The sequence below is a fragment of the Myiozetetes cayanensis genome, unplaced genomic scaffold (genome assembly GCF_022539395.1).
Source record: "Myiozetetes cayanensis isolate MyiCay16 unplaced genomic scaffold, myiCay2020 scf12, whole genome shotgun sequence".
Classification (NCBI taxonomy): domain Eukaryota; kingdom Metazoa; phylum Chordata; class Aves; order Passeriformes; family Tyrannidae; genus Myiozetetes; species Myiozetetes cayanensis.
This window is the reverse complement of record NW_026086826.1, coordinates 10,049,004-10,076,598: the sequence shown is the minus strand read 5'-3', so window position 1 is coordinate 10,076,598 and position 27,595 is coordinate 10,049,004. Positions and strand designations below refer to the sequence as shown.

Here is a 27,595-nt window from a genome sequence, read left to right as displayed (position 1 = left end):
CTGGCAAAGGTTTAATGGTTCCTAGGAGAGCATATGAGAAACTCCAAACAAAACACTTCTAAACCTTTAAGTCTGGATCAAAACCATTAAATCTCTAAATGACATAGGAGACATTAAGGCCCTTAATTTAGGGATCAATGTAGTAAAAAGGGAATGGCAAATATGAAATTAATGACATTTAAATTACTGTTTCATTAGAACACAATTTTACCACAGTATTTTACTGAATTTAGGATACCCAGAGATCAATAGCAATTCCCTTTATTTAAGGCTTTAGTGACGTTTACTGTGTGCTTTTTTTTGGAAAGAAGTTGCTATTTGTGAAAATGTTCTCTGTGAAATATTAGTGGAATTAAATGCATTTTTAATTGCACTCCACAGTTGTATTAGTTTGGCACTTGAAACTTCCATATTAATTTGTGTGATGAATGGATGTGGAGAATTCAGGATAGACGGTTTCTGCTGGATTTGCAGAATGAACAAGGTAGACCAGAGTCAGCTCAACCCTGTGTGTTAGGGAATAAAGATAATGGGCTGCTTTAGCTCAAAAAATAATTGCTAAATGATAAAACTTGAACATTTTTTAATTCTTCTCCCTGAAAATTTTGGTAGGTGCCTGGGTAAGGTTTTGTGAGCACCAGCACGGTGTCCATGTTTACCTCCAATTCATTCCGTGTGCTGAGACTGTCCACCCGTGGGGTTCTGGAGGCCACCATCAGCGTGAAGAGAGATGCTACATCCCAATATATTTAGGTCTAGACTGTACTGGAAAATAATCTCCATGAAGTAATCCAATTAACCCCCCAAGGCACTGAGGGAGGATGGCTGAATGGAAACACTTTCATTTGGGAGGCACCAGCTTTTGTGGCAAACACTTGGAAGATTCCAAGGGGAACAAATACCTTTATGGAAACTGCCAGTCCACAAAGCTGCATTTACAGAAGGAAATGTTGAAATGAGCTGTTGAGAGTGGGCAATAATTGTCTCAATTCTGTGTGCATCCACCTTTTGGTGTCTGATATTTTTACCTCTGTGATGTAAAGAGAAAGGCAGCATGTCCTGGGAGTGTTTTCTCAGATTACAGTTGAGGGGCTTTTCCTCCAGTGCTCCCCACAACATTGTAGGCTGACACTTTATGGGCATAAAAAAAACCCAACGAAGATGGTTTGGAACAAACCACTTCTTTTTAACACTGTAAAAATCATGGCTATTACCTTCCCAGCATCCTCTCAGCTAATGGCCTGAAACAGGACCAATATTTGATTTCTACTTGCTGTATTTACTTTATAAATAGATACTTCATGGGTTTCATTCTTCACTGAGATTGAATTAGTGGGTTAAATAGACAGAAATATTTCTTACAGTGGTATACTGATCTCTTAGCATCTTGCACTGACCTGATAACAGGCTAGCAGGAGTGTAAACTTAATTATTTTTTAAGCTAGAGACTGACAATGGAGAACACTGAATATTTCTGAAACCGAGATCTTCTTTTCTGTCATTAAAAAGCTGGGGAAATCTGAAAGGAGTGTGAGTTCAAGGCATATATCACTGCGATTATTGAAGGGTTTTCAGAGAGTGGCTTATCACCTCCCTGGCTTATTTACCTGATAAACCGGAGCCTTATGCTTCAAAAGCTCCAGCTGCTCAGTCTGAGCGTGGCAGCCACGTCTTACTGAGGATGAACCCACTGTGATGGCATCAGCAAGCAGGGCCTTTTGTTGCAATTTGCACTTTAAAACACTCCACCTTCCCCCCCCCAAATTCTCAGTTTAGTTAAAAACAGTAACTGTATAAAACGAACTTGAGAATGTGTGAGGGGACTTTGCCTCCCTAATTTTGCCCTTTGAACTTGATTTCTTCATAAGGAAAGGTGATGGAGATGCTGAAGGGTGAGGGTCCGTGGTTTAGGAGTATTTGAGAGGATGCACAAGATATCCCCGTGAGCTGCTGAGCCCAGGCATGATCTCTGAGAGCCACTGGGACACAAGATTAAGATCTAATTTCAGATGACCTTTACCACCCTAGTGTGAACTTGAAAAAGCAGTAAATACTCTTTGTATCATCGTTTTACAACAACAGGGCACCCAAAAACTGCTGCTGTCCTTGGGGAGGTTCTGTGAAGCATTCCTGTATCCCTGAGCATCCTTCATTGCCGCTCCCTGGCCACAGAGCCGGCTGGCCATGCCTGTCATCACAGCCCCCTGCTCCAATCTGCATATTAATCTTGATTCTAAACCATCCTGCAGACGGCGCATGCAAATGTACTGAGTGATTCAAATTGGTTTTCTCTGTTTGTAAATGTAGTGTTCTGTGACTGCTCAGGGGCACTTGGAACATATGCTCCCTGATATCTGACATTTTTCAAAACTCCCAGCAAGGAGGTTGTTTGCAGCATAGGCACGGGGGGGCCTGTTGTGCTGCCCTGCCTGTCCCCTCGTGGCTCACACCCGCAGACAGTCCTGTGTGTGAGAGAGCGTTCACATCCACAAGAGAAAGGTTTCCTTTCTGGGTTTGTGTGTATGGGGAGGGGACAAGCTGCAGAATGCAGAATGTCTGTGAATTAAGCAGCACAGCCCTATCGTATTCCCAGAAACTCAGTTACAGCAAAGTCTATTATTCCGGAGGTTTGCGTGAAAAAAGCATTACTTATCTCCCTGCCTTAAATTGTCTCTGCAGAGACCGGCTCTCTGTGGGCTGCAGATCTGGAGGGGAGAGCCTGGATGCTGCTCTCAGCCCCAGGCTGGGGCCACCAACCCTGGGAAAGGGGCTGGAGGGCAGGGAAAGCATAGGAGAGCCTTTTGCTGCCCCTTTCCACATCAAACCCTGCATCTTCCTCACCTCCACATGCTCCTTACTGCTCATGGTGACATTTCCCAGTCTCTCCCTCGGCAGTGGCATCTGAAAACCATTTACTGGCTCAGGTTACTGGGCTGTAAGCAGGATGGGAGAAGTAGCTGAAACTCCTGCTGCTCTCATCTGATCATCCTGCCCATCTCTGAGGGGTTACTGCTCCCAGATGAGGCACCCCTGGAATAAGGGCTGATGCACAGTCATGTTTTCACATCAGCCCTAGTGGACCCAGCTGCAAAATGGGAGATATGAGGAGTAGGTGATGTGCTGTTTGGCCACTTCACTGCAGGGATGGTCCCCTGTGGAAAAACAACCTTCACTCATCCATCTTGAATCACCTGTTTGCAAGCCAGCACTACTTGGTTTATCTGGATGAGAAAGCTGAGAGTGCCAGAGTGATGCTGCATCACCTGTTGGGTTCCCAGGTGCAGTCCCACACCTCGGGTGTGAGGTTTGCAGGCAGCAGCCCAGGTTACATGGCCAGAAATCCCCGTGGTGTGTCCAGCGAGAGGCTGTGGTAGTTGTGGTGCTGGCAGGATGGAGCAGAGCTCCCCAGGCTCTAGAGACACACAGCCCACCTCCTTGAATGTCTGGCTGCACCACAAGACTTTAGGCACACATTCTAACACTAATTCCTTCCTTCCATTGAAGGGGAATAAGCACTTCTAACAGTTAGTTTGCTACAATAATTAAAATTCATGTTATCCTCCATGAAGCTCAGACAATTCTCTGTTGTCAGCACCTCCAGAGGTCCTGGTTTAGCTCCTTCTGGTTCATTTAATGATATAACAGTGAGGAGACATATTCCTTTTATTGTTGATGTGTAAGGTTTAGAATTAAACATCTCTGCTGGTTGCTGCGTACTTTCTGCTACTGCCAACCCCATGAACTCTTTAAACATATGCTAATGAGCCTGACTTGCTCCCATTCCTTCTGTATAATCTATGAAGTAAGAAAAGTCAATCTTAGTCTTACTGCCTAATGGCCTCTATACATCGTAGTTAGCACAAAACCACTGTGAAGTGACGGAGATCAAGAGTTAAATGCATGAATTAAGCAGAACCCCTCTGACCACACTCCATTAGAAGAAAAACTGTCTCTAGGGAGACAAAACAAGATTTCTCTTTATATATACATTGTAAGAGTCGCCCACTGATCCTCCAGGCATTTTTAACATTACTGGCACCCTAATGATGTGGACAGAATATAATTTATCAATATTGCTACAACTTCCTACCCAAGATGTTGCTGGAATACTGATGTGCTACAGCATAATAAGGTTTGAAGAAGTATGTTTGTTATCCATAGCATTGCTTGCTCTCATGCACCTGACTCCTCAGCCCTGATACAAATCTGTAAGGAATTAGATGAATTTTAACAGTCTGTATTGTTTTTTATTTTTAACATTGTTTTTAAACACCTGCATGTGGTATTATGACTTGACCAGCAGCTGTTTGTGTGTGACTTGCTCAGAAAAGAGGGGGAAAGTTATCCCGCAAAGCTCCTGATGGATTAATGTGATGGATTAATGCAAGGGAGTTACAGTGGTAAAACCTCGTGCCACGGCTTGGGATGGTGGGGTTCAGCCACAGGACACAAAACTCTGCCACAACTCTTTCAAGAAGCATCTTTTCATCTGGAGCAGCTCCGGAATAAGCAATTCCTGTACAGGACTGCCTCTGCTCCAGCGCTGTGATGCTATTCTTAGCATGGTTATGATTGATTATGGCATCTTACACAGTCGTTGGGTAAAAATAAGAGACTAAAAGACCTCATCCTCTGCTTCGTGATCCTGCAGCTCCGTTCAAAATCCTGCTGCTGTAATCAGCTTCTTACCTGAAGTTTGATGGATATATGGGCTTCTCTGCTGTGTTGGACACGACTGTCTGATCTGAGATTTTAAAGCTATTGACAATTTATTTATCATCATGTATCTTTCTGAGGACAAAGAGATACCAGATAAGAACCTGGGCCTTCTATTTGCATGCAGGAATTGTGTGTTATGGAAGGGGGTTGGACAACTCTTATGAGTTATTTGGATAACATCTTATTGGCATCCCTCCCTTGATGGCAGTAGGTACTGCATGAGCCTTCAAGAAAGAGTCTGCCATCACCTGTGCTCTTTAGTAGGGTTTGGTACTGGTACCAGGAACTCTGCTGCCTCCTTTGGAGTGAAAACCTCAAAGAATAAAAGTACAGAGAGTGTAACACCAGAGAATATTTTGTTTTCCAAGAAATCCATGACTTATCTCTGTCACTTATCTCAGTGATTTGGGAAGACACATGTCTTTCTGTCTATCTTTCAAATTTCCTGGAAGTGTTCTCAGAGGAGCCTTCCATCTTCCATGGGACACATTAGGACATTTCAGCCCTTCTAATAAATTATTTAAAAGAAACCTCTTAATCGATGGTGAAAATCTATAGTGATTTTCTATAGTGAAAAATCCCACTTGACATTTTCTTCTTCTGTATTCCTAAGCATTAGAGGAGTTCTGCAGAAGTTGGCTGAGGATGTTTACAGTGGGGTGTGCTGAATTGTTTTCAAGCACTATATTTGCTACACTGGCTTGGAATGGCTTCCAAAACAGTAAAAAAATCTTTTTTTTTTAAGTGCTGCTTTTATCAGTAATTCTTTAGCCATAGGATGATGGATCTAAAGGCCATTATTAAAAGGAAATAAAAGAACAGGAAGAGCAAAATTCAGTGAATACTTTTCCTTCCAGATGCAGTGTGAGGCCTGAGTGTGTCCAATTTCAGTATGAACTTCATCAAGTTGTGGCCAGATCAGGACGTCATGTCAAGCCTTGGGTGCAGCATGAGGCTGTGCAGGGTTTGCAGCTATTTTCTTTCCTCTCTGGATGCCAGTAGCTGCCTTCTAGAGAAACCAGCTGGAACAGTGCTCCAGTAATCCTTTTAGAGCTCGCAGGATCTGTGTTTAAGTGCTCCTTTTACTGCTTCTCTCTTGAAGACCATTCCTTGCAGTGGAATCGGTGTGCTTGGATGCATTAGTGCTGAGGTTTTGTGCAGGACATGCAGCCTTTCCTCCAGCATTCCATGACCTCTCCCTGGAGGTAACTTTGCAGATCCCCCTGGCCGTGAACTTGAAGATGGTCACATGGGAAGGTTTTTTGTGGTGCTTCACTTTCTGTGCTTGCTGACACCAAAACACTGTGAATGTGTTTGTTCTGTAAAGCCACAGGCCTTGGTTTAGTTCTGTGATATTGCCACATCTCTGGGTTTCACTCTGATATTTATTCTTCGTGCTCTGCTCTCCCCTATGGTGTTTTCATTTGATGCAAGTTCTTAATGGAAAAGCAATTGCTTAGGGAAATGTGGTGCCTATCAGCTGTCTGATCACGGCTACCCGTTTATGGAATTACACTGAGACTGTATCAATGTAAAGGCTCCATGAAGAAAATATGCTTCATAAAATTCATCTTGCATATCATGTCTCTCTTTGTCCATAGTGTTCAGAAGCTCACTGTTCTGTTCCCATAATCTACTAAATAATAACAGTTAGCACTGGCATCTGCAAATCAATGTGCAGGTTTAGCTCTCAACTGTAGTGAAAGTTTGTTATTGTATGAAACAGTAACCACTCCCTTTCATGCCCGTAACTGGTCGTTGTGCTCTGTATTTTTGTCAAATTTGATGACAGTCACCTCCTGAAGCTTTAACAAAAGGCAGAAATTCCCCTGGTGCTTCTGGCAATTACACATTAGCCTTCGTGGAGACAGAAGATTACTTGCTGATTCCTGTTTGCTGATTCCATTATGTATGTATGTTCTAGTACATAATGGCTTGTTAATCCCTTAAAACAGCATAGCTAGGAATATTCTTTCAAAACTGTATATTGGTTCAATTGGAAAAAAAAAAAATCAAAAATGATGAATTCCATAGAGTCTCTTATAACCACTGGGGTTTTGAAGATGATTGCTATCAGGGAACTTATCATTATGGTAGCTGGACTGTGTGTGATGTGGTGAACTGTTTCCTTTTGAAGATATTAATTTTCCTTCCGTCGACTTGATGCGATATGCTCACAGTCAAGCTGGGCAAGAGTAATAGTGGTGATGAAGACAGCTTGGTGTGTTATTGTGCTCTAAAATAATTCTGTTAGGCTCTAGTCTCTTTCCCAAGATGAATTCCTGCTTTCTCTTTGCAGTGTTTGTGATCACTCAGCTGCAGGCTTCATCCATAGCTCTGTCCCCGTGGAGAGCTGTGGGCATTTTGGCCCTATTAAAGTTGGGTTTTACACCCTCATTAGGTTGCACCTCAGCCTTGCTTGCAAAAAATGCAGTGCTGTATAATGCCATGCACTGTGAAATGGGATTAGGACCTGGAAAACAGAATGTGATAAAAAATTCGGCCTTGTCGTGCTTTGTCCTTCGGTGCAAACCTCACCCTGTTGAGCTCCTGTTCCACCTCTGTGCACAGCTCACACACCCAGGCTTTGGAGTTACCTTGGCAAACCAAAAGCATTCCTTATGTAAAAAATGGGCACAACAGTCACTGAGAAGCCTCACATTGCTTCCCTTGAGCCTATTTTACATTCCTTGCACCCAGGCTTGGCTCACATGGCGATGGCGGTGAGAGGTTGGGACTTTCTGCTGCCACTGTAAGTCTGAAGGGGCAGGGCAGCAGGAGATCCCACTCCAGTCTCCATCCTGTTGAGGGGGTATTGTTCCTACAGTCTTTAATAAACAGTCCTTTCTCTGCAGAACTCATGATCTAGTAGGCAAGACGGAAACTGTGGGAGTGTAATGTTATCCATCTTCCACAGATGGGGAAAAGAGGCACAAGGAGATTAAACCCAAGGTTGCAGAGGAACTCTGTGGCAGGACCAGGAATTGAATTCAGCTCTCCCGGGTCTTTGTCCAGTGTCTTAATCACAAAACCTGCCTTCACCTCTGTGCTTTTTTATTATTTAATCAGCTGAGAAAAAATGCAAATTGATTTAATTAAAGGAGAGAGCAAATTTCTAATTTCAGACTGGATTCATTCTATGGTTATGGAAATTTTGAAGAATGGAGAATAAACATCTGTAATTTCTTTACTCGACACATGTATTTTCATTTACACAGCTGCATAAAAATTATATTTATATATTTTGTGACATCTAATTTTAGCCTAGAAGCAGATCTGATGTTTGGTTACCGAGAGGTGTCATTTTTTGGCTTGCAGAATAATCCCCTTTCTGGCAAAAAGTCGGTCATGTTTCTTCCCACAGACATGGTTTCTTCCTTTCAAGTGTCTCTCAAAATTATTTTATACTCAATGAAGCAAATCCTCCAAAGGCTTCATTATTCTGATGGTAGCATCATCTGATTGAATATTTCAATCATAATGTCCTTTGGAGAATTTTAGCAGTTTCCACTCGGGATGTTGAAGGCTTGGATTTGTGTGTGTTCCTGCGGTTTTGAGGAACTGATGTAGGAAATACAGATAATTTCAGATGCACAGAGTTCATTGGGGAGGCACATGGTAATGTTTACTCTCTCTGGCTGTTGACTAGAATACATTAGACCATTCCTTTCCAGAGTTAAAAGCACAAATGCAGCTTCTTCAGGCCCTGCTCAGCAAAGCATTTAAACACATGCTTGGTTTTAAGCACATGACCATTGTCTGAGCACTGAAAAAATATTTTTAGATAATTCTGAAAAAATTGTGGGTTTGTTTTGATAAGTGAGTTCCTACAAGGATGCCAGTTTTAGAGCTTTCTAAAGGGCTATGACAGCTCTTTGTATCCCATTGCCTGCTTCCCCTCCCCTTGCATCCCCCGGGGAACATATGAAAGATTCTGGCACCAACCTCTGAAGGAGGAGCTCCTTGGGCTGACGTTGCCGCCTATGAATTGCCGTCTCACCGAGGACTCCTTGCTAAGGGTGTTCTGCTTATTTCAGGCTCACATTAGGTTTTATGAACTTTAATGAACAGTAAGTAATAAATTTGCTGAAGAAATTGGGTTAGCCTGTGATTAACATTCAGAGTGATGCAGATGAGTGTACCAATGATAGGAACATGTGCTCACATCAGGATGAAATGCAGATGAGAGGCCCTGGAGCAAGCCCAAGGATGTGGGCCAGCACAGTTTCGTCTCTGTCAGCTTTAATCTGATCTCAAGTGTGAGTGCTATCGGCCTGCAGAAGGAACCTCAAACCCTGGGAAGACCTCAACACAACTTTTGTTTTCTATTAGAGGCTATTAAAACATTTCTTTACAATCAAAGCTCCATACGTAAAGAATCATGTCTCTGTATCTAAAAAACAATATTTCTAGCAGTAGGGAGGAGAGGGGGAAATGGTTGGAAGATACCTCTTGGTTTGGTTTAGCTTTTATGACACACTGCTTTACTGAGCAGTCGTTTTAGTCAATTGAAACCCAGCTGAGCCCATCGTCCTATGACAGCGCTGTTGTACAGAACAGAGAGAAAATCCCCCCCGCCCTCTTAAATGAAGTGCAAAGTAATGCTAGAAAGGGAAAGAATAAATCAATTCTAAGTGGTAATCTATGAAGTTGGACAGAAAATGATGAGAAATGAAGCAACTGGTCATAGGAAATTGACCTTGAAAATGGTGTTTATCTTGCGGCCGCAGTGGCAGAGCCCCGCTGCTGCTGTGGGTCGGCGGCTGAGGGGGAATTTAAATCAGAGTTTCTTTGCTTTGAATCTCAGTTGGGTTTTGGAGGAGTTTCTTTCAAGACTGTGTTCTCTGACAGTTATACCAGTGGTGCTGCTCGGCAGCATCTGCCAGGCGGGATTTATTCCTTTGTGGCTGCCTCATATTTTACTGTGTAGCTTGAAAGGCTGAGCCAGTTTGGGAGTGGTGACTGCCCAGGGTCAGAAGAATCACTGTGGTTGTGTAACAGATACATATGCTTGGGAGAGAGATGGTATTTTTCACCTGGATTTTAATTTCCATACAAATAAACACATTAAAGCAAGTAAAAAGACAAATGAGTAATACATGTCACCTCTTCTATTTTAAACTGTAACACCTACTTGCACCAGAAGGATGGTTATTGCAGTATTATATACGTCTTATTTACAATAAAGGTACAGAAGGGTGTGGGAGGTGGAATATATTGAGTTTTCACTGGAACTCTTCTAGCAGAAAACAATTGACAGAGTGTTTCCATGATTTTTGTCTTCTAGGGTGGGTGGTCAGGACCCTGTTAGATCGACTAAATGCTTTTTGCTTCAATTGATGACGACCTTTTTCTGCCTCTTTTAGCATCAGCTGAGCCCATAAGTGATCCGTTTGCAACTGGATCATCTGCTCTCAGCATCTGCTTACTCGGTGTCTCAGTAATTCCCAACTAAAACATGAAGGTGCAAGTACAATCTGCTGTGCCCTGGATACTTTATGGTTTTGATGATCAGTAAAATAACATTATTGATCACCACCATTGGTCTACCCTGGCCTCCAGTCGGGAGGCCTGGAGACACACCATCTATAACGCTGCTTCTTCTTTTGAGAACACACACAGGATCACTCTCGAGGAGAAAAGACAATGCAGAATTGTGTCTTGTCGATATCACCTGGGGAGTCTTTCTGCTGTGCCTTCTGCAACCGGACTTGTCTATCTCGCATTGGCCTTTTTAGCCATCAGTGCGCTTGTAGCAAGCGTGGGTAGAGCCCTTCTCAAATCTTCGTTCGTGAAGCCTAACCATGATGATGATGAAAATAACATTAACCCATTAACTTTCCTGAAACATCAGAAATCTTTGTGTCAGTTCTCATCTAAGCCATGCAAATGGGCAGTCTGGTTTACTCAGCTGGATCATATAATCACTGGCCTCCTTTGCCAGCACAGATCCTCTTTCAGCAGCAGTCAGATATCAAACACAGGCAGGATGGTTGTGGGGCTGCCCAGGGGTAAACGAGACCAGGTCAAAGCCCTGAAGTGCCCTGTACCATGTGTGAGGACTTGTTGTAGGCTTTGACTTTAGACCTGAGCTTCTCAGGAGCCTGGGGAATTGCTCATACTGGCCATTAAAAGATGTGGTCCAGGCAGTATCTGCAAGTAGCAGCTGCTTGTATGGCAGTATCCACCCTCGCTCTGTGTACCCTAAGGGCTTGTTTTCCTGGATGGGACCATGCAGGGTTTGGAGATGCTCCAGCTCTGAGTTGAAGGCGTTTCCCTTGGCTGAGAGCATTTCTTGATCCATTCAGCCTGGGATAGGATCTGGGATAAGCATCCAGAACAGGCAAAGGGAAACAAAGGAAGAGGGGTGGGAAGTGGGAAGGCAGCAGAGCTCTGGAAGAGAGGAGGGAGCCCCACTCCCAGCAGCTCTCCCTGGAAAACTCATATTGATCAAGCACCGGTGACAGTCGGGTTGGCTGTGTTATTCCAGCACTTCTGCTCTGATGGAAAGCTAACAAATAATAAATCTGAGCAATGTTTTCAGACTGTGCAAAAATTAAGAATTTCAAAGCAAGCCTTCTCCAGATATTTAAAATTCAGGGAGCTTTTTTTGTCCTGGGTCTTGAGATGTTAATAACTTTGACTAATTGTCAACACCACCAATTACTATGACTGATACCTTATCATTTCCCACAATGAGCAATGCTAATTAAAATTGATTGTACTGCTGTTCTGGCACAGCAGCAAGTTTCCTTTTCATTTTTTGTTTAAACATGAGCTTATTGTGCCTATTTGGTGAATTAAATAAGGAAAGCTCATTATTCTTATGTTTATTTTTGAGCAGGGGTTTTAAGCCACATTGGAAGCCTGTTACAAGTGTCAAAGAAATAGAAGAGCTTGAATGAATTGTATTTTTTGGAGTACCAAAACATGCACCTAATAATAATATTTAGCTCTTTTATACCATAGTGCTTTTTACATGATCACATTTCTACATAAAAGTAACTACTCCTATTATCTCTGTAAGGTGGGCAAACACTATTACTGCTGTTTCACAGATACTGGAGCTGAGATGCCAGAGCTTTGATTCTGTAATAGCAGAGCACTTCAAGCTATTCACTTCAATTAGGCTACAGATCCCTGTCTTACAGCACTCTGAGCTGTCTAAGTTATGATTTGCCAGACTGGCTTGCTTGAATTTTATACAGACTTGGCCTTTTATTTCTCACTTATTTTTTTTTAAAGTATGATTATTTATTTCTGCCAAAGATAAGATCAAGAATTCCTTGCTGCTGGCGTGCCCTGGGCTGGCTCCTCCAGTAAATGTTGGTTCTGCCCATGCAGGGCACAGCCATGCAGGAGAGATGAGGTTGTGCAACTTCACGTCCTTCTTCTTTGGGCCTTCGCTTCATCGTGTGAATCTCCTCATGTCAGGAAGGGCTGTTTTTGTTGGGTAGAAGCTGCTTGCAGGGAGGAGAGATGGCTGGGTAGTAGCGTGGAACTGAAACTCATGTGTTATATATCTCCTGTTGTGTTCTGAATTTAGCTGTGGGTTTATGTGAAGTTTTCCATGGGGAATGTTTATGGGATAGGTTATCAATGGAAGATGTACCTGGTTGTTTAACTATTCTGCTGGTATCTCTTGTTAAGTGGCCAATTGCAGTTAATAGCACAAGACTATGACCTTATCCCTCTGGAGATTGATTTAATCTAAACAATTTATTCTTTCCATGATCAATATAAAATGAGTTCATACAGAATGGATATAAGTGCATGGAAATGCCTGAGATATTCCTTACTTCCCCCTACCTAGTCCATAAAATGAGTTGACTACTTCATAGTGTTTATTTAAAAAAAAAGAGTCTTTTAAAGAATTCTACAAGTTGCACTTTTTCATAAACAAGGCCTCCCATAGGTCTTCACAGAAAGAGAACTCGTGTTTGCCTTCATGATCTCTTGTATGAGCAGTTCTAGAGGAGTGTGCCAATCAAAAAGTATTTTGTATTTATTGGGAAAAGGCTTCGAAATGTGTGGCAGCTGAAAGCAAGATAAAAATATTTATATTACAGAAACAGCAATAGCAAAAATCATACCTGAAAAGCAGTCCTGAGCACTATTTCTTGATTATTTACAGCTACATGACTTTCCTTGTCATCAATGCATTGATTTCTTCTGATCCTGATATGAGTTATGAGCAACCTTAGAAATTTGTAGAGCTTCTTGTGCCATAGTGTCACGACTGACTCCAGCTAATCCTCCTTGCTGAAAACAAGATGACCCTGCCAGCAAGGCCTTGTGCTGGCTCTAATCATGCTCTCCTGAGCAATTCACCCGGGTTAATTTGTTTGTGTTGGGAAAATTCTCGGAGACAGTGCTCGAGAAGTGCAGAGTGTCTGACTGGACGTCAGCACCCCCTGTTTTAGCAGCAGGAGAGAGTTGAGCTGACACACACCAATGGCACCATTATCACAAGGTGATGTGTTGCCATTAGCACAGGAAGCTGTGAAATAATGTGCCAAGTGTGTCTTCTTGAAACACTTTGGACCTAATTCTCCTCTCATCTGTACTGATGTCTCTCTGTGGACTAGACTGAAGATGCTTACAGCTTATGCTGTAGAAAATCAGAGAGGGATCGTGGATGACTGACTCCCTCAGTGTAACAAGCTGTACGTGGAGGCAGAAGTTTTTACTTTCTTCTCTATTTCCAAATGTCCCCTGGAGTTTTGTTGTGAAAAGTCAGTTATGAAAATTGAGAGTGTGAGGGGGGGGAATATGTCATTTGGGTTGTGATTTGCTGTTAATTAAACTTTAGTGTGACACATCCTTTATGTCTGGGGATTCCTGATTCTCATCTCAGTGGCCTGGTAGAATGGAGGAGCATCTCCATTGAGATCAATGCTCATTATTATTTTCCTCATTATCATCATGATCCTCATCAGTATTTGTTCTACAACACTGGCTGTGGAACAGAAGCACAGGCAGAGATGACCTTCACCTGCTCCTGTTCAAAACCTTTAATTTTTAACAGATAAGAGACTCAAAGGCTGGGGAGGGGAAAGTGACAGTGAACTCATGGCAAAGAATTAGATCCAACCACTCGAAAGTGAAAAGCAGCCTTTCTTTCCACTGCAAATCACATGATGAAATTACCAGTTTTCATTACTTTCATCAGAGTAGTGGTTCATGCACAGGTTGAACCCCACAGCACATAAGATGCTGGTGGATATCAGGCAGGTTTCAGCTGCATGAAGCTCAGACATCTGTTCAGTAGAGGGGCTCAGTGGTAGATAGGAATGGAGTCTGCCGCAAAAACAGGTGAGGTAGAGGTGAAAGGTGGTTAGATCAGTAGATGTTCCCCAGAGAGAGAAGTGGTATGGAAGATAAAGTCCATAGTGCCTTGTCCTGTTCATATTTGATACCCTAAATGGGATTTTGAGAACTGCTCTTCTTTCTACTCAGGTACAAGAGCATCATTGTGGGGAAAATGCTCATTTTACAGTCTTGTGCCTGAACCATGGCTTTAGGATGGCACTGTAGGTGTCAAGGAACCCCATATGACTCTTGCCTAGCAGTAGCTTTTCCTCAACATAGGCTGCCCAGCATCCCTTTAAATAACCTCCTCAGACCCTTTTACACTCACCACGGTGATGCCACTGGCGTGAAACACCGAGAAAGGGCAGACGCTGCCAGAAGCATCTGTGAAACAAATTCAGAAAGATTGTCCAGATGTAGAATGATGCAAATCCATGGGCAGAAGACCTGTCTGAAATCCCCTTCTTGTCTGAACAATAACCTATCTGAATGTAGAGCTGGAGAGAAGCTGGGCTCAGACCGTGATTGCACAGAACTGGCAGGTCAGCCTGTTTCTGGACCTCTTTTTGTGCTGTGTGTGGGACAGTGAGAGAAGCATTGCAAGTTATAAAATTAATGCATCACTAAAAAAGAAAAAAAACCCAAATTTCTTCCTCCCTTTGCTCTCCAAGTGTTGAGGATCTGCTCGGGTTCACCCCCTTCCTTGTTTATGCTGCATTAGTAGGTGACCCCTGCTTCAAGCCCTGTGGACCCCTGCGTGCTCTTGAGGTTGCTGCAAGAACCTAGTTTGGGGAATTGTTTGTTTGTTTGGACTAAAGTGTTTTTATGGATCAGTTTCAGGAGGTGAAATCATGTCATAGTAATATGTTTGCTGCATGTAAGAAGAGGTTTGGGGTCGTTAGGGGCCCAGAGAGGATGGCAAGCTGCTCTCTCTCATGTGAGTGTTGTAACCCAGAGCGTTTGTGTAGCACCTGGGTTAATGGGCTGTGGCTCAGCCCTGCTGGAAATTGCCCATGACTGGAGCACTGTGGTGACATTTGACCTCTCCTGGCCCTGAACCAAAGTGGTGTCCCCTTTGGGTGAGATCTCTGCTGCTCTTCGCAGCCAGCTTCAAGCCTGAAGCTTTTTATGCACTTGAAATGGCTGCTGGGGAGAGGACACACAAAATCCTTCCCTCTTGGGAAACCCCCTTTTACAGCAAAAGGTGTATTTTGGCATGATGAGTTTTTCCAGTGGATTTTATTGAAAAGTAGTGAGATTGCCAATGTGCATCTGGATGTGCTAAACAGCTGCTGGCACCCAGAGCTGGGTCTTGAGGTGGCTTTGGGGTTGGTGGGTGGTAATTTGCCCCTCTGGAGCACAGCACAGCTAATGAGCATTGTCCTTCCAGCCACAGACACTCACTGGAACAGATCAGAAACAGCTTCTGCTGACCAGACTGATGGGAAAGCTGTGTTTGGTGCATGACAAATAGCAGGATGTTGCATGTTTTTCATTTTTAACTCTGAATCTATACAATTGGGTGTAAAGAAGAAAATAATATCAGTGAAGTCTAACGACAAAACAATAGCCAAGGGAAATATTGATCCCTGCCTTGACCACTCTCTCTAGTGGAAGGTGTCCCTGCCCATGGGTGTGGGATTGGAACTAAATGGTCTTTAAGATACCTTCCGACGCAAACTATTCTATGATAAACCAGGAATATTCGTTGTTTTCAGTGCATTGCATGTACTGGAGTTGGTAGTACATCTTACATGAACATCACTTCCACTGTCCTGTTCCCTGCCCTTCCTTTCTACCAAAACTTACCTCTTTTCCCTTCCCATGGGTGATGAGGAGTGTGTCTGCACAATGGATAGAAATGACAAGATGCCTTCTTATGACACCAGGAAGAAAATGATCCAGGGAGTTAGAGACCACTAAGCCTTTCATTTATACCTGGTAAACTGGTTCAAATGATAAGAAAAAAAAAAAGAAAATATTTGAGAGATGCTGATAAGATCAGGCTTATCCAGTAGAAAGGTAGTGTAGGATGTGGCTGGAAGTGATAGGAAAAGCCTAGGCTTGATGACCCAGCAGGTCACTTACAGTCTTTCACTCCTAATCTCTTAGAAGTCTTTGAACTTGTCAGTAAGAAAGGAAGAGAGAGGAACTGGCTTATCTCATTTATTTACGATACTGAAAGGTCTTTTGCAAGGCCTCTCACAGAAAACAGTCAGAAAGACAAGGTAGGCGGGTGAAAGCAAAAAATATAGTTGGGAATCAAAAGCTGCAGCAAAGATGAGGTATAACCGGGCAATTTTCACCACTGCAGAGGGTTAAATCGGGGGTTCCTTGTATTTCCCTAGGTCCTATATCAGGTCTTTGATCTGGGATGAGTAGCTAGGTTTGTGGATAGCAAAAAGCCTCTGGGGTCAGTCAGCACCAGGGAAGGCACTGAGGAAGGTCAGAACAACCTAAACAAACCAATAATCACATGACATAACCTCCAAAAAATGGTCAGTGTTCATACATGGCTTTTGCCCAGCCTGTGGTTTCAGTTTGAATTTGCTGTGGTCAAACTAGAAATAAGTGTTGAGTCCAGCAATCCCTGTAGGAGAAGATCTTGTTGGAGCTGCTAAGGGGAGAGGAGATACCATCTCCCTGATAACCTCCCCAGGGGGTTGTGCAGTTCAGGAACAGCTGTACCAGTGTCTTCAGATTTGGATTAATGACCCTTTTTCAGAAGTACATTAGGATTGGATAAACACATACATAGTATTATCTGAAACACAAGCAGTGGTACTGAGCATCAGATTAGTCTTGTTAATGAAGGAACCCAAATTAAGAGGCTTCATATAGCAGTACTGGGATTTAAGTTCAGTTTTCTCCCTCCCTGTAGATACTGCATCTTGTTTCTTTTAAACAGTCATGTGTGTCTCGCTGTCCTAAACAAAAGTTTTGAATAAGAGTTAAAAAAAAAAATAATTTGTTTGCGTTCCCTGCTGCTCTGACTGTCACAGATGAGTGTGTTCCTTGCACCACTGAGTTGGTCGAGCTTCTCGCCTCGCTTGCATTCCATTCCTTCCCATCCCATCCCTCTGCCTTTCACCACCACCTTTTAAACTGGAGAAGAACCACTGAATGTACCTTTTAAAGCCAGGTACTGAAGGCCTGGATGGTGCTAATGAGCAGTGAGAGCCTTTTAAGGAACTGAAACGTTGCATTGTTATGATTTGTGAAACAAAAGCTGAATAAGAACTGTAACACTTAACTATGGCATCCCACTTTATTTTTCTCTAATGCAGGCTAAGCTGCCTTACAGCAATCTTTTAATGTAATGATTGAGACCATTATAGGAAATACTATACAAAGCAACATTTTTTTTTGCAGCCTAAATAATAAGTAGGGCAAGATTTTAAATGAGGCTAGAGTAATGAATGCTGTACAATAATTTTGATGATAAATTTCCCCGGAGGATAAAGTGGAAGAACAGAAGCAGGCTGTATTTAATCATGCAAAGTTAAAGGAATGGAGACCAACAAATATTTATAGAAATGTACGGATTTTCTAGCCTTCTCTGAGATATTCTTGCCCTTTTCACCTCAGAGACTTAGCAGGAATTCAGGTCTTTCGGTGTGTAATAATTAGAAGGAGGAATTGATCACGTAGGGTCAAGTGTTTCTTTGATGTAGTGCACAGAAATTCCTGCTTCCTTGCAGGCTGGAGGACTCAAACAGTAAGACATTTGTTTTCCACAGCTATTTCATTCATCAGTGAGTCTGAAAAGCTTGCTTTGAGCAGATACACAGCATGGGATGACATATTCTGCAGCTGCTCTTCACCTAGTACTGACCCAAGTAGGTGTGTCCCCTCCGCAGAGCAGGGCACTGTGTGAAGATACCAATTCCCAAAGCAGTACAGTTGCCTTTGTGCAGTTCCACGTGCAGAATAAGAAAATGCCTGTGAACTGCATTGCAGGGATGAGATCTCAGCTGCCATGTGCTGAGCAAGCTCAAAATCTTTGCCCCGTGCTCCATCACCAGGCACAGACCTGCCCTTCCCATGCCTGTACCAAAGGCCATCTGTCCTCCTCTAAGCTGTGGTTTCTTCTGGTCTTTGCTGTTTGTCTTGAGGAAACAAGCACGACTTCAACTTCAAAAACTAACAGATAGACAAAAAGTCACCGCTCACATCTGTCTTAGCATGTTCCTGGTTGTTCTGCACAGGTGCATGTGGCTGTGGTAGAGTTAGGCAATCACTCCATAAAGTGTAGGGTTGTGTTGCTTTGTGCGTTTTTTAAAAAATAACTGTTAAAGGTACAGCATTTCAGTGGACTTCAGCTCAACCTATAATAGTATTCACTCAGCAGAGGCAAAAACCTGGAGATTTCTGTTCTGCTGATCAATACTTAAAGCATATATTGATTTCCAATTTAAGTGTTAACTTTTTAGCTCTTAGAAGTGCTCTTGATATCAATTTTCACCTTGCCTGATGTTCATTATATGCTGAACGTTATGACAGCGAGTAAGCTCAGATCCCATCTGGAGAGACAATTAGTTCTAGTGACTTCAAGATTGCAATGTGCAAAGATTTACGTGTCCTGTGTAAGCATTGTGGTAGCATGACATATCTCTGTTCGAGGCAATGACCTGAGAAATGCTTTCATTCTGGCCTGGCACAGCCTTCCTCTAGTTTCTTAGTCTGCGCAGTCATCTCTGAAATCATAGAATAAACTAATAAATAGCTCTGTTTATTACATTCATGTTGTTTCAGCATAATAATTCATAGCCAATGAGCCCAAGGTTCAGGGCTCAGTTTGCTGGGTGGCTGGGCTTTGTTTAAACAATAAGACACACATGATAAGCAGTGTGATTATGCCTCCAGTAGTGTTAGGAGGCACAAGGTCAAAAGGCTCAGTGACTTTAACTACCTGAGAAGTGCCGTGTAATCCCCTGCAAATGGGCTGTCTACAATGTCTTATTGCTGTATCAGAGAGGGAATTATTTCTTTTTAAAGGCAGCCACATGAATTCCCTCTGTAATTGGCACAGGGCTGACATCATTGGCTGCCAATCAGAAATCCTCTTTGTCTTGGATTTTAACACCTTAATTTCAAGTTCAGGTCATCTGAACAAACGGATTTTGTTAAAATGATGTTTTATCCTCTTTGTGCTCTGAGTCCCATCTGCTTGCTTTGTGCTCTGTGTGTGTGTTGTGAATTGCTCTGCAGTAGCTTTTGTATCATCATCAGGCACTAAACAGTGACTGCAAAGTCTTTGCAGAGCTGGTGACATGGGAGCCATGGCCTGACTTGTAGTGCTTAGAACATTACTTAGGAACTCAAGGGAGCAAGGGGAGCAGGTAAGAACCTCAGGATGTGGACAGCGTGGCTGCGATTTCAAAATCAATGCGTAGCCATCAAATTCTTTCAGCCTAGCACTGTCTTTTCCTTTTTATTGGCAAACATAACATCAAAATAATAAAATCATCCTGATTTAGAGTTATTGTTGATAAAATAAGTACACATGGGTCACAGCTTTACTAACCTGAGCAGATGAGGAGCAGGCCATGAGGATACTGTTTATCCTGGTTATACTGCAAGGACTGTAGGCAGTTGCTGCTGTTTTTGAAGGGGAGTGAGAGATCCCAAATGGAGAGATTTCCCCTTGTTTCTTCCCACTTTAAGCCCCAACAGAAGCGAAGATAAAGGCACAGCCTGGGAAGTTCTCAGCAGCCCCTTGGGCTGCTTTCATGGGCTTCCAGCCAGCAGCTGCTCCTTCAGAAGGGGAAAGGAAAGCCTGCATGAAATCCTATGGTCCATCCCAAAGAATGTTTTTCCTTTGGGTAAATGGAAGCAGATGCCAAAGGTCATGGCTTCTCTGTGTCTCAGTCAACCAGTGGGTGGGATGAGAACATCTGCACATGGGGAGTGCCAAATCCACGGTCGAGGGAATGCTGTGGAAGTTGCTGTTCAGTTGTAGTGGGTTTTAGGGACAAAGCAAGAGGAATCATCATCCTGTCAGAGGGCAAAAATTTGACAAATAGTTTTAAAGGCTTAAAATAAATCTATCTTCATAACCTGACTGATGTACTTTTCTCCTTAGGTATGTTATAGAGGTAATGATACCTCTACAGTGAACTCAATTAACCTTCTGCAGCCTTCTGTGTGACAGGGACTCCTAAATCTCCTATTTTATGAGTGCATGTGCAAAATTTGAAGCTACTCTGAACTTAGCATTAATGAATGCCATTTCCTAATTGGTGCCCATTTGATTGTTTGTTTGGTTTTTTTCCAGTGAGAAAGACATGGTGGCTGTGAGTGGGATGTAGTGTTTGTGGCTGAGAAGAGATTTCCACACAGGAGTGAGGTAACTTATTATTATTATTATTATTATTATAATTATTTTGAGAATCTGGTGGTTTGTGTGGATATCTTTGGAGTTTCCATTGTTCAGTGATGTTATAACATGATCTTGAGGAATTTAGCTTTGGTTCTCTATGTGGTTTTTTGTATAAATGATCATCCATTGACAATAAGAACAATGTAACTCTCCTCTGTCTGATACCCAGTGCATTTCAAGTGTCCTTTAGAAGTGCTATGGGTAAATATATAGGAAAAAAACCCTGTGTATTTAGGCTTCCATGGCTCGATTTCCCTACAAATCTCCCCTCTGCTCTGTGATACATTCTAGTATGTGCACATCACATCAGGAGACTCAGTAGTGTTCGCTCCTGCCTGGCTTCTGAGATCTTTGCATGAATACATGCTATACAGAGTGAAATGTTTCATCTGGGAGGGAGGATGTCAGCAATAAATGAGAAAACAAGAGAAATGGATGATGCCCCATAATGCATACCCTATAATATAATCATTGTTGTTTGATAAAAGAGACACTTGGAGCAACTCTCCGTGCCCTGCTAGGTATGTCTGGATTTATTATTCAAAAAGGCACAATCAAATCTCTTCATTCCGTTGACAAATGGGTGCTATTCAATTCCGTATCTGCCTCTTATTTATAGCATATAGAGGGGTGATTTATATGCTGGCTGCAGATCTTCCAAAACAGTTTTAATTAGCAGCATTGGCTATTAGAATGAGAGTCCTGTAGTTTCCCTGTAATATGCATCCCCTTAAAGCTAAACAGGGATTTTACTCTTTGCCAGGCAATGCCTCTCTATTTTTTTGTAATTCCAGCAGGAAAATGTATGTGTGCTTTAGCAGTGAAGGTTGTATTCCTGTTTGCAGCTCCAAGGGGCAGGCAGCGGAGGTCAAGGAAAGTAATGCCATTTATTGCTGAGCCTTGGGGAAACAGGGCAATCCTTGGGGCATCAGCACTGACTAACAGCACACGGGAGCTTGCAAATATCAGGGACTTGGTTTTGAGGACAAAGTAAGCACCAAAGACACCAAGGCCAGCTGCTCAGGCTGCCAGCAGGAGCATTTTGGGATTCTGCTCTGAATTTCTGTGTGCTTGGAGGAACTGAGAAGGCAGGAGCCTCCATCTCAGTGTGTCCTATGGTTGGAATGTTCACAGTGTTGTTTTTGCTATGTGCACTGTCTGAGGGTGTAAGCAACCATTCCCCCAGCTGTTCCTCATCCACAGAGCTGCTCTGGCTCGTGGGCTAATTGGTACCCCTGAGGTACAGAGCAGAGGCAGCCACAGCACGGGGGCCAGCTCAGTAAAGGCACTAGTTTGAGTCTCTATTATTTTCATGCATCTGATAGGAATGTGATCCCTTTGAGACCTCAGCCTATCTGTCAAACCTGAGATCAGCCAACAGGTTCAAAAGTTATTTGGGGAAGCAATGACTGACAGAACAATTGCACGTCTCTTGTTTTTTTCCTGAGAAACCAGGCTAAAAAGCGCAGGAAACATAAAGAGTATTTTTTGTGCTTTATGCAGTGTGTGTTGCATGCAGAATGGTCTGTTGTTATGCTTCCACTGATCTCTTTTTGACATAAGCAATGCAGTCATTCTGTCTTTGCATCAAATAAGTCTTTGTACTACTTGTCACCAGCTCACAGTGTCTCTGTATGTGTGTAAACTTGGTGTTTGCTACATCCCCTCATGACTACTGTGCTGCTGCCTGCAGCTGGGTGGTTCTGCTCCCTCTCTGCTGCTTTACAGCAGCTCTGTCAGTGACATTTACTCTGGAGAGTAAGAAAACCTTAGAAAATCTGAAGTTGGAGGTTGAAAATAATTTTAAAAGAGAGGACATGAGTACTGGACCTGGTCACAGATGCTTGATGTCTCTGCCTGTCCTTCCCTGGGAGGAGGTCAAGGAAACAAGGCACAGCTGAAAGAGAGGAGGCTGGATGAAGTTCATCGCTGCCCTGCAAACGTTGTGTCTGTGGTTCTTGGGAGACTGATGGGAAAATGAGGAATTAGGAAATGAAGACATAAAAAATCCTGCTAGAAACAAGCCTGAAATTAATGTGGTCAGAAGGAAGGAATAGAAATGATTCCTGTGGTTTGCAACTGGAAGATGATAGGCTCTGCATCCAGGACAGCATCACATCCACGGGTAATTCACAAATCTGGGAAAAAAATCACGGTTCTCTGGCTGAATACAAGTTAAATTTATTTTTTTAATCTGCAGAAGTTCTGTATAGGTATTTTATTTCCTTTTCTAAACATGTTGATAAAGCACATTAGTTAAGGAAGCTTTCAAATTATTAACATCTTTGGTTCTGTCTTTGAGCCAAGTGAGCAAGATTTGGTGAGCTGTCTTTGGATATTACACTAAGTGCTTTTCTACTGCAATTCTAATAGAGTGTAGGGCTGAATTTGATAGTGTTACCTATTAGTGATTAGAAAGTGAAGAGCTTTCAGTGTGTCTGTACTGCAGACACACTCTGATTGATAGATTAAGCATTATGCATTTAATATTTTTAAATTTTGCTTTAAAGTAATGGCATTCCTTCTTAAAATTCCTCTTTTCCCTAACATTTTGAAAACATTTTGATGGTGTGAATTGGGAAGAAAGAGGAGAGAGAACATTTTTACTCATAAACAGTGTTAAATATTAAATTGTACATTAGTCAGTGGTACAGGCTGAACTCTGCTGGAGAAAGGTACTTTTAAATTACAAAAATATTAACACTATAATTATTGAGCATGGATAATAGTTATGAATTATGGATCAGCCAGGTTAGCAAAGTCACGGCTACCTAATAGAGAAAGGTATGATGGGAACATGTGGGAAGATGATTGAGGATTCCCACTTAATGTTTTCATACGCTCTCCTCAGCAAAGGGGGCTGCAGCTCCTCTGCTGGTCCCAGAGAGCTGTGAAAGCTCACCAAGGGCTGGAGCATCACTGCCTGCGCTTCAATAGGACAGTCTCTGTGCCACGATGGCTTTTTGGTGGCCAGCCCAGCTGGAAGGCCCTTGGTGCTGAGCTCTGGGTGACACTGTCACTGACTGTCACCACTGAAAAGTCCTGGCATGCTCCAAGGCACAGAACCTGCAGCAGGAATTGCTGAAACTTGTAAGCCTTGTCTTCCTCAACAAGGCTGTGGAGGGTGGCAGTGATGCTGGAGGGTTAAGGACCAGGGTTCTGTCTTTGCTGGATAAAAATCATCTGGACAAAACAACTTCCTATCACCTCCTCTCAGTTCCCCTCACTGTAAATGAAGATACAGCCATGTCATACCTCTGCAACATGTGTTGACATCCATGAAGGGAAAGTGCAACCCCAAAGCACTCAGAGAATATCCTACTGCCAAGTGACTGTGACAGGAGTTCCAGCAGCACTCACTGTTAGGATATATATTTTTTTTCTCTGTGTCTGGAGGTTTGCTGTGACAAGAAGTCCTGCCTTATTCCTCTCCAGCTGTTGGTGTTAACCCACAGCTGCTCTTCTATCAGTTTTCCAGTTTGTATCTACCCAGCTTCTTGCCTTTTTTCCAGCCACAATTATTTTCTCCAGACAAAACCAGGGGCTTTTTTAATGTAATTTTTTATAGGAGAGCTGTAATATATTTGAATTGTTTGCCATAAACTTTTGAAATTCAGTGACCTTTGTTAATCAGGAAGGGGCTTTTTGAGGTCTACAGGCAGAATTAATCATATGTAAACTGTTTGCTTTAAAAAGTCTCTTACTGAATGTGGGATTTCACAGGTAGCCATGGAAAGGTCAGAGGCTGGAGGCAGAAGCTGGGAGCAGCTGGAGAGCACTGCAGGAGGACAAGCCTTCTCAGGGCAGGTTCAGAAGTAGGGAGAGACGTGTGCTAACATATGGTACTGGGGAGAACCCCTTGTAGTTTGAGAGACTGGCCTCAAGCCAGAAATTTGGAGTACCTAAGGAAACAGTACACAGACTAGTAGCAGTAGCCTTGGTAGCAGTGATTATGGGGACCTTCCAACTCTGGGTTGAACCCATGGAAGAAAAAGAGTTCATTAAGAAAAGGGCAATTGTCAAAAGAGGAACAGAGAGTGTCATTGATACCCTAAAGGCTGCAGTGTCTTGGCATACAGGGAATGCTAAGGAAGGTCTTTCTCTGAATTTTAGAGGACTCTGCCAAACCCCTTAATGTGGTTTTAATGTGTTTTCCTGTACTCAGTGGTGGTTTTTACCTGTGAGCCCTTGGCATGCTATGTTTCGATGAGGCTGATTTTGGAAGATGTCTCACAAATTAGGTGCACTGCAGTGAAGTGTTTGGTTTCCTACCATGCAGGTCTGTTGTTCATCCCCCTTAGCTTCTGCAGATGATGCAGTGGAGCCTGTTCTCAAACTTCTTTTCAGATTTTTATCATGTCTTGCATAATAATTGCATTTTGTGTGACAGACATTTGGAGGGTTTCATTCACAGAAACACATTGTGTGAGAGAAAGGGGAGTCTGCTGAACTTCTTTACCTAAACAAGAGGAGGACTCCTTTAGCACTGCTGGAGGGAGGGAGATGCCACCCCACCAGCCAACCATTTGCAACGTGTGCTTTTCACTAGGGATGTATTCAGGGCCTGATTTTAGGACCTTCCTCCAGGATGGCTCAGAGCCCAAGGGCTGCTCCAGGCTCATCCTGCAGCAGTGAAGCATGAGCTTTGCTCTTTCTCCTGATGATTAAAGAACACAGCTTTTCTTTAAAGAGTTAATTCCACAAAAACAGTAATGGAAAAGTTATGGACTAGAAACATTTCCATCCAATCCAGAAAGTCTGAATATGAATGATTTAAAGACTATGGGAAAGCATAAAGATGTTGAGGTGAATTTACTACTTTGTTCAGTACATAGATTGTGTGAGTGGTCTTCAGTATGAATTAAAGAAAGGTTCCAGTCATGAGATATTACAGTTTAATTCAGACATTAGTACAGTCAGAGAGAGGTCAGTAATGTATTGCACAACCGGATTGGATTTCCATACTGGATTGCACCTGTGATCTATATGGACAGTGCTGTGTCTGTCAGGAGAAATAATGTGATAGAGCATAATAGGCAGCTGTGGAAGGATTTACCTGGAGCAAGCTCTATCTGCTAATAGCTGGCTCATATCCCAACCCTAGCCGTGAGAGTTCATTGTTACAGTGTCCAATTGGATGTGAGTGAGGATGTTCTCCTGACCTTCATCAGTCTCAAGGCATTAATGAATCACTCACATCTGCCCCTTGTTCATACCAACCAGCAGCAAGTTCTGCAGGACAGTGTGTTTAAAGACACACAGAACTTTTTTGATAGGCAGTTTGAAATGCCATGCTGTCAGTCATCTGTTGCCACACTTTTGTACTGAGGAGATGGTATGTTACAGAGCCCAAGTTATTTTTGTTAAACCACTTGCCACTCAAGTATACTAACTCAATCAAGTATACTAACCCCCCATCAATTTTTATTCATCCCTTCTCCCAGTTGAAGAAGGTACTAGTTTTCTTTTCCTCTAAAAATATTTGCAGATGTTACCTAGGCTTTTTAACTGGTTTTTTCCTTTTTCCTTTTTGAGGTCAGGTGTGCCAGTTTCAGTCAAGACTGGATAAACTTCCTGGCTTGGTATTTTAAGTGTCATTTCTTGTTCCAGTCTCTCTAGATCTTTGCTTTGACTTTTGACCACTTCTGTTTGCAGACCTGTGACTAGCCTGGGGCTTTTATTTCTCCTAGAAAATGTGGAGGAAATAGAGGTGGCGGAGGAAGATCACTGTGCCTGTGCGATGTGTGTGCTAGATTTGTTTCAGCCTTCTGGAGACTTTCTTCCCCCCTGGTTTTTTCTCCAGTTTAAGACTTTCCAGCAATGGCTCTGATGTAATCCCAGTGCTCTGTCTCTTCCCATTTTTCGGCTGAGAAAGCTTTGCACTGTGTGTTACAGAGGCCATCAACCCGGGGTCTATTGCACATCAGCAGTCCGCTGGGTGTTTGCTGCTCTCTTTAGGAACAGCATTCCCAGAGCCGTGCCGTGAGGAGTGTAGAGAACAGATGGGCCAGGAAAGTACCTTGCTCTCGGTGGGTCTGGAGAATGAACTCATTATCCAGCCAGTGGTCTGTCACACCAGCCTCATTTACCAGCGGCTGGTGTAAAAAACAAACCCTGGAAAGCAGTGCCTGGCAGGGTGTGAGCGCAGTGGTGCCAGCACGGCGGTGTCAGTCAGTGAGCAGCTTGTTGGGTATGAGGGATAGGGAGGAAACCTGGGAAGGCAGAGAGTTACAAACAGGCATGAAACAGCTTCATAGAAATGACAGGAATACCGGCTTTTGGGAATTCAAAATGTCATGTAGAGAGGAGATACATTTCAAGGCGGACCCTGTGAAACTTCCATTTCTTTGGGTGGTACCTTCTCCAAGTATTTCCTAAAAAGAAGCCATTAAGTACTGACAAAATATGTCTAAAAAACATGATGTTCAAATAAACAAAAAAGGACACGGACTTCCCGGGCTATGTTACATTGAATAGGTAACGAGACAGGTTTCCATCTTTCTCCTTTTCAAATGCCAACTGAGAAACACCTCTGTGCTCAGCCTCCCATGCTGACATCCTGCTGAACTCAAACCACCTAAGACACATAACATCTTCCTCCTTGTTCCTTGCCTGCTTGTCAGCGGGGAGCACACTTTGCTAGAAGCAAAGGGTGCAGTTTTGAAAAGCCAGCAGAGGTGAAACTCTGGGATTTAGCCAAAGGAATTGTTTGAGAATTTTGGGGTTTGCCTTAAGACTTTGTGGTGAAGGATTGAGGATTGCAGAAATCCTCCATAGCTGCTGCTGCAGTTGCTGTTAAAGATAGGGAAATTTTTGGGACTGGTTTATTCAGAGGAATATAAAAAAAAATGTCAGAGCTGGCAGCAGTCTTGGAAAGGGAAAGTGCAGCGTGGAAATGCTTTTGTTTATTTGTAGTAAAATCCGTAAGAAGTATGGGGAAAATTGTTGTCTCTGGGTTACTCTGTGGGTTTGTAAGTGTATGATTGATAGTGTGTTTGATAGTGTGTTAATAGTATTAAGCTCCCTGCTCCAGTATTATCATTGAGAAATCTGGCTGGAAATTATTTGACTGATTGTATAATCCCAAGATTTATGCAGGCAGAGCCCACAGGGTGTATGCTGATGTCGTGTGGAGAGGGGTCCTGCACCCACATGGGAGAGTCTCATCAAGTAAACACACAC

The 27,595-nt window shown here is 42.9% G+C and overlaps 1 protein-coding gene across 24 annotated transcripts in view; it reads left to right on the top strand.

Annotated features, from left to right (window-relative positions):
* DAB1 (DAB adaptor protein 1) overlaps positions 1-27,595 on the top strand; it is a 433,401-nt gene that overhangs the window by 190,847 nt on the left and 214,959 nt on the right. For 10 of the 24 annotated variants that reach the window (XM_050307494.1, XM_050307490.1, XM_050307487.1 and 7 more), the window contains exon 2: positions 20,309-20,380. Coding sequence is in view for 12 of the 24 variants with exons in the window: in XM_050307504.1 (XP_050163461.1) it covers positions 22,448-22,538 (91 nt within the window). In the remaining 12 variants the exon portion in view is untranslated. Of the gene's footprint in view, positions 1-20,308; positions 20,381-22,129; positions 22,539-27,595 lie in introns of those variants that run through there. The other 14 variants (XM_050307504.1, XM_050307503.1, XM_050307498.1 and 11 more) reach the window with 4 other exon arrangements.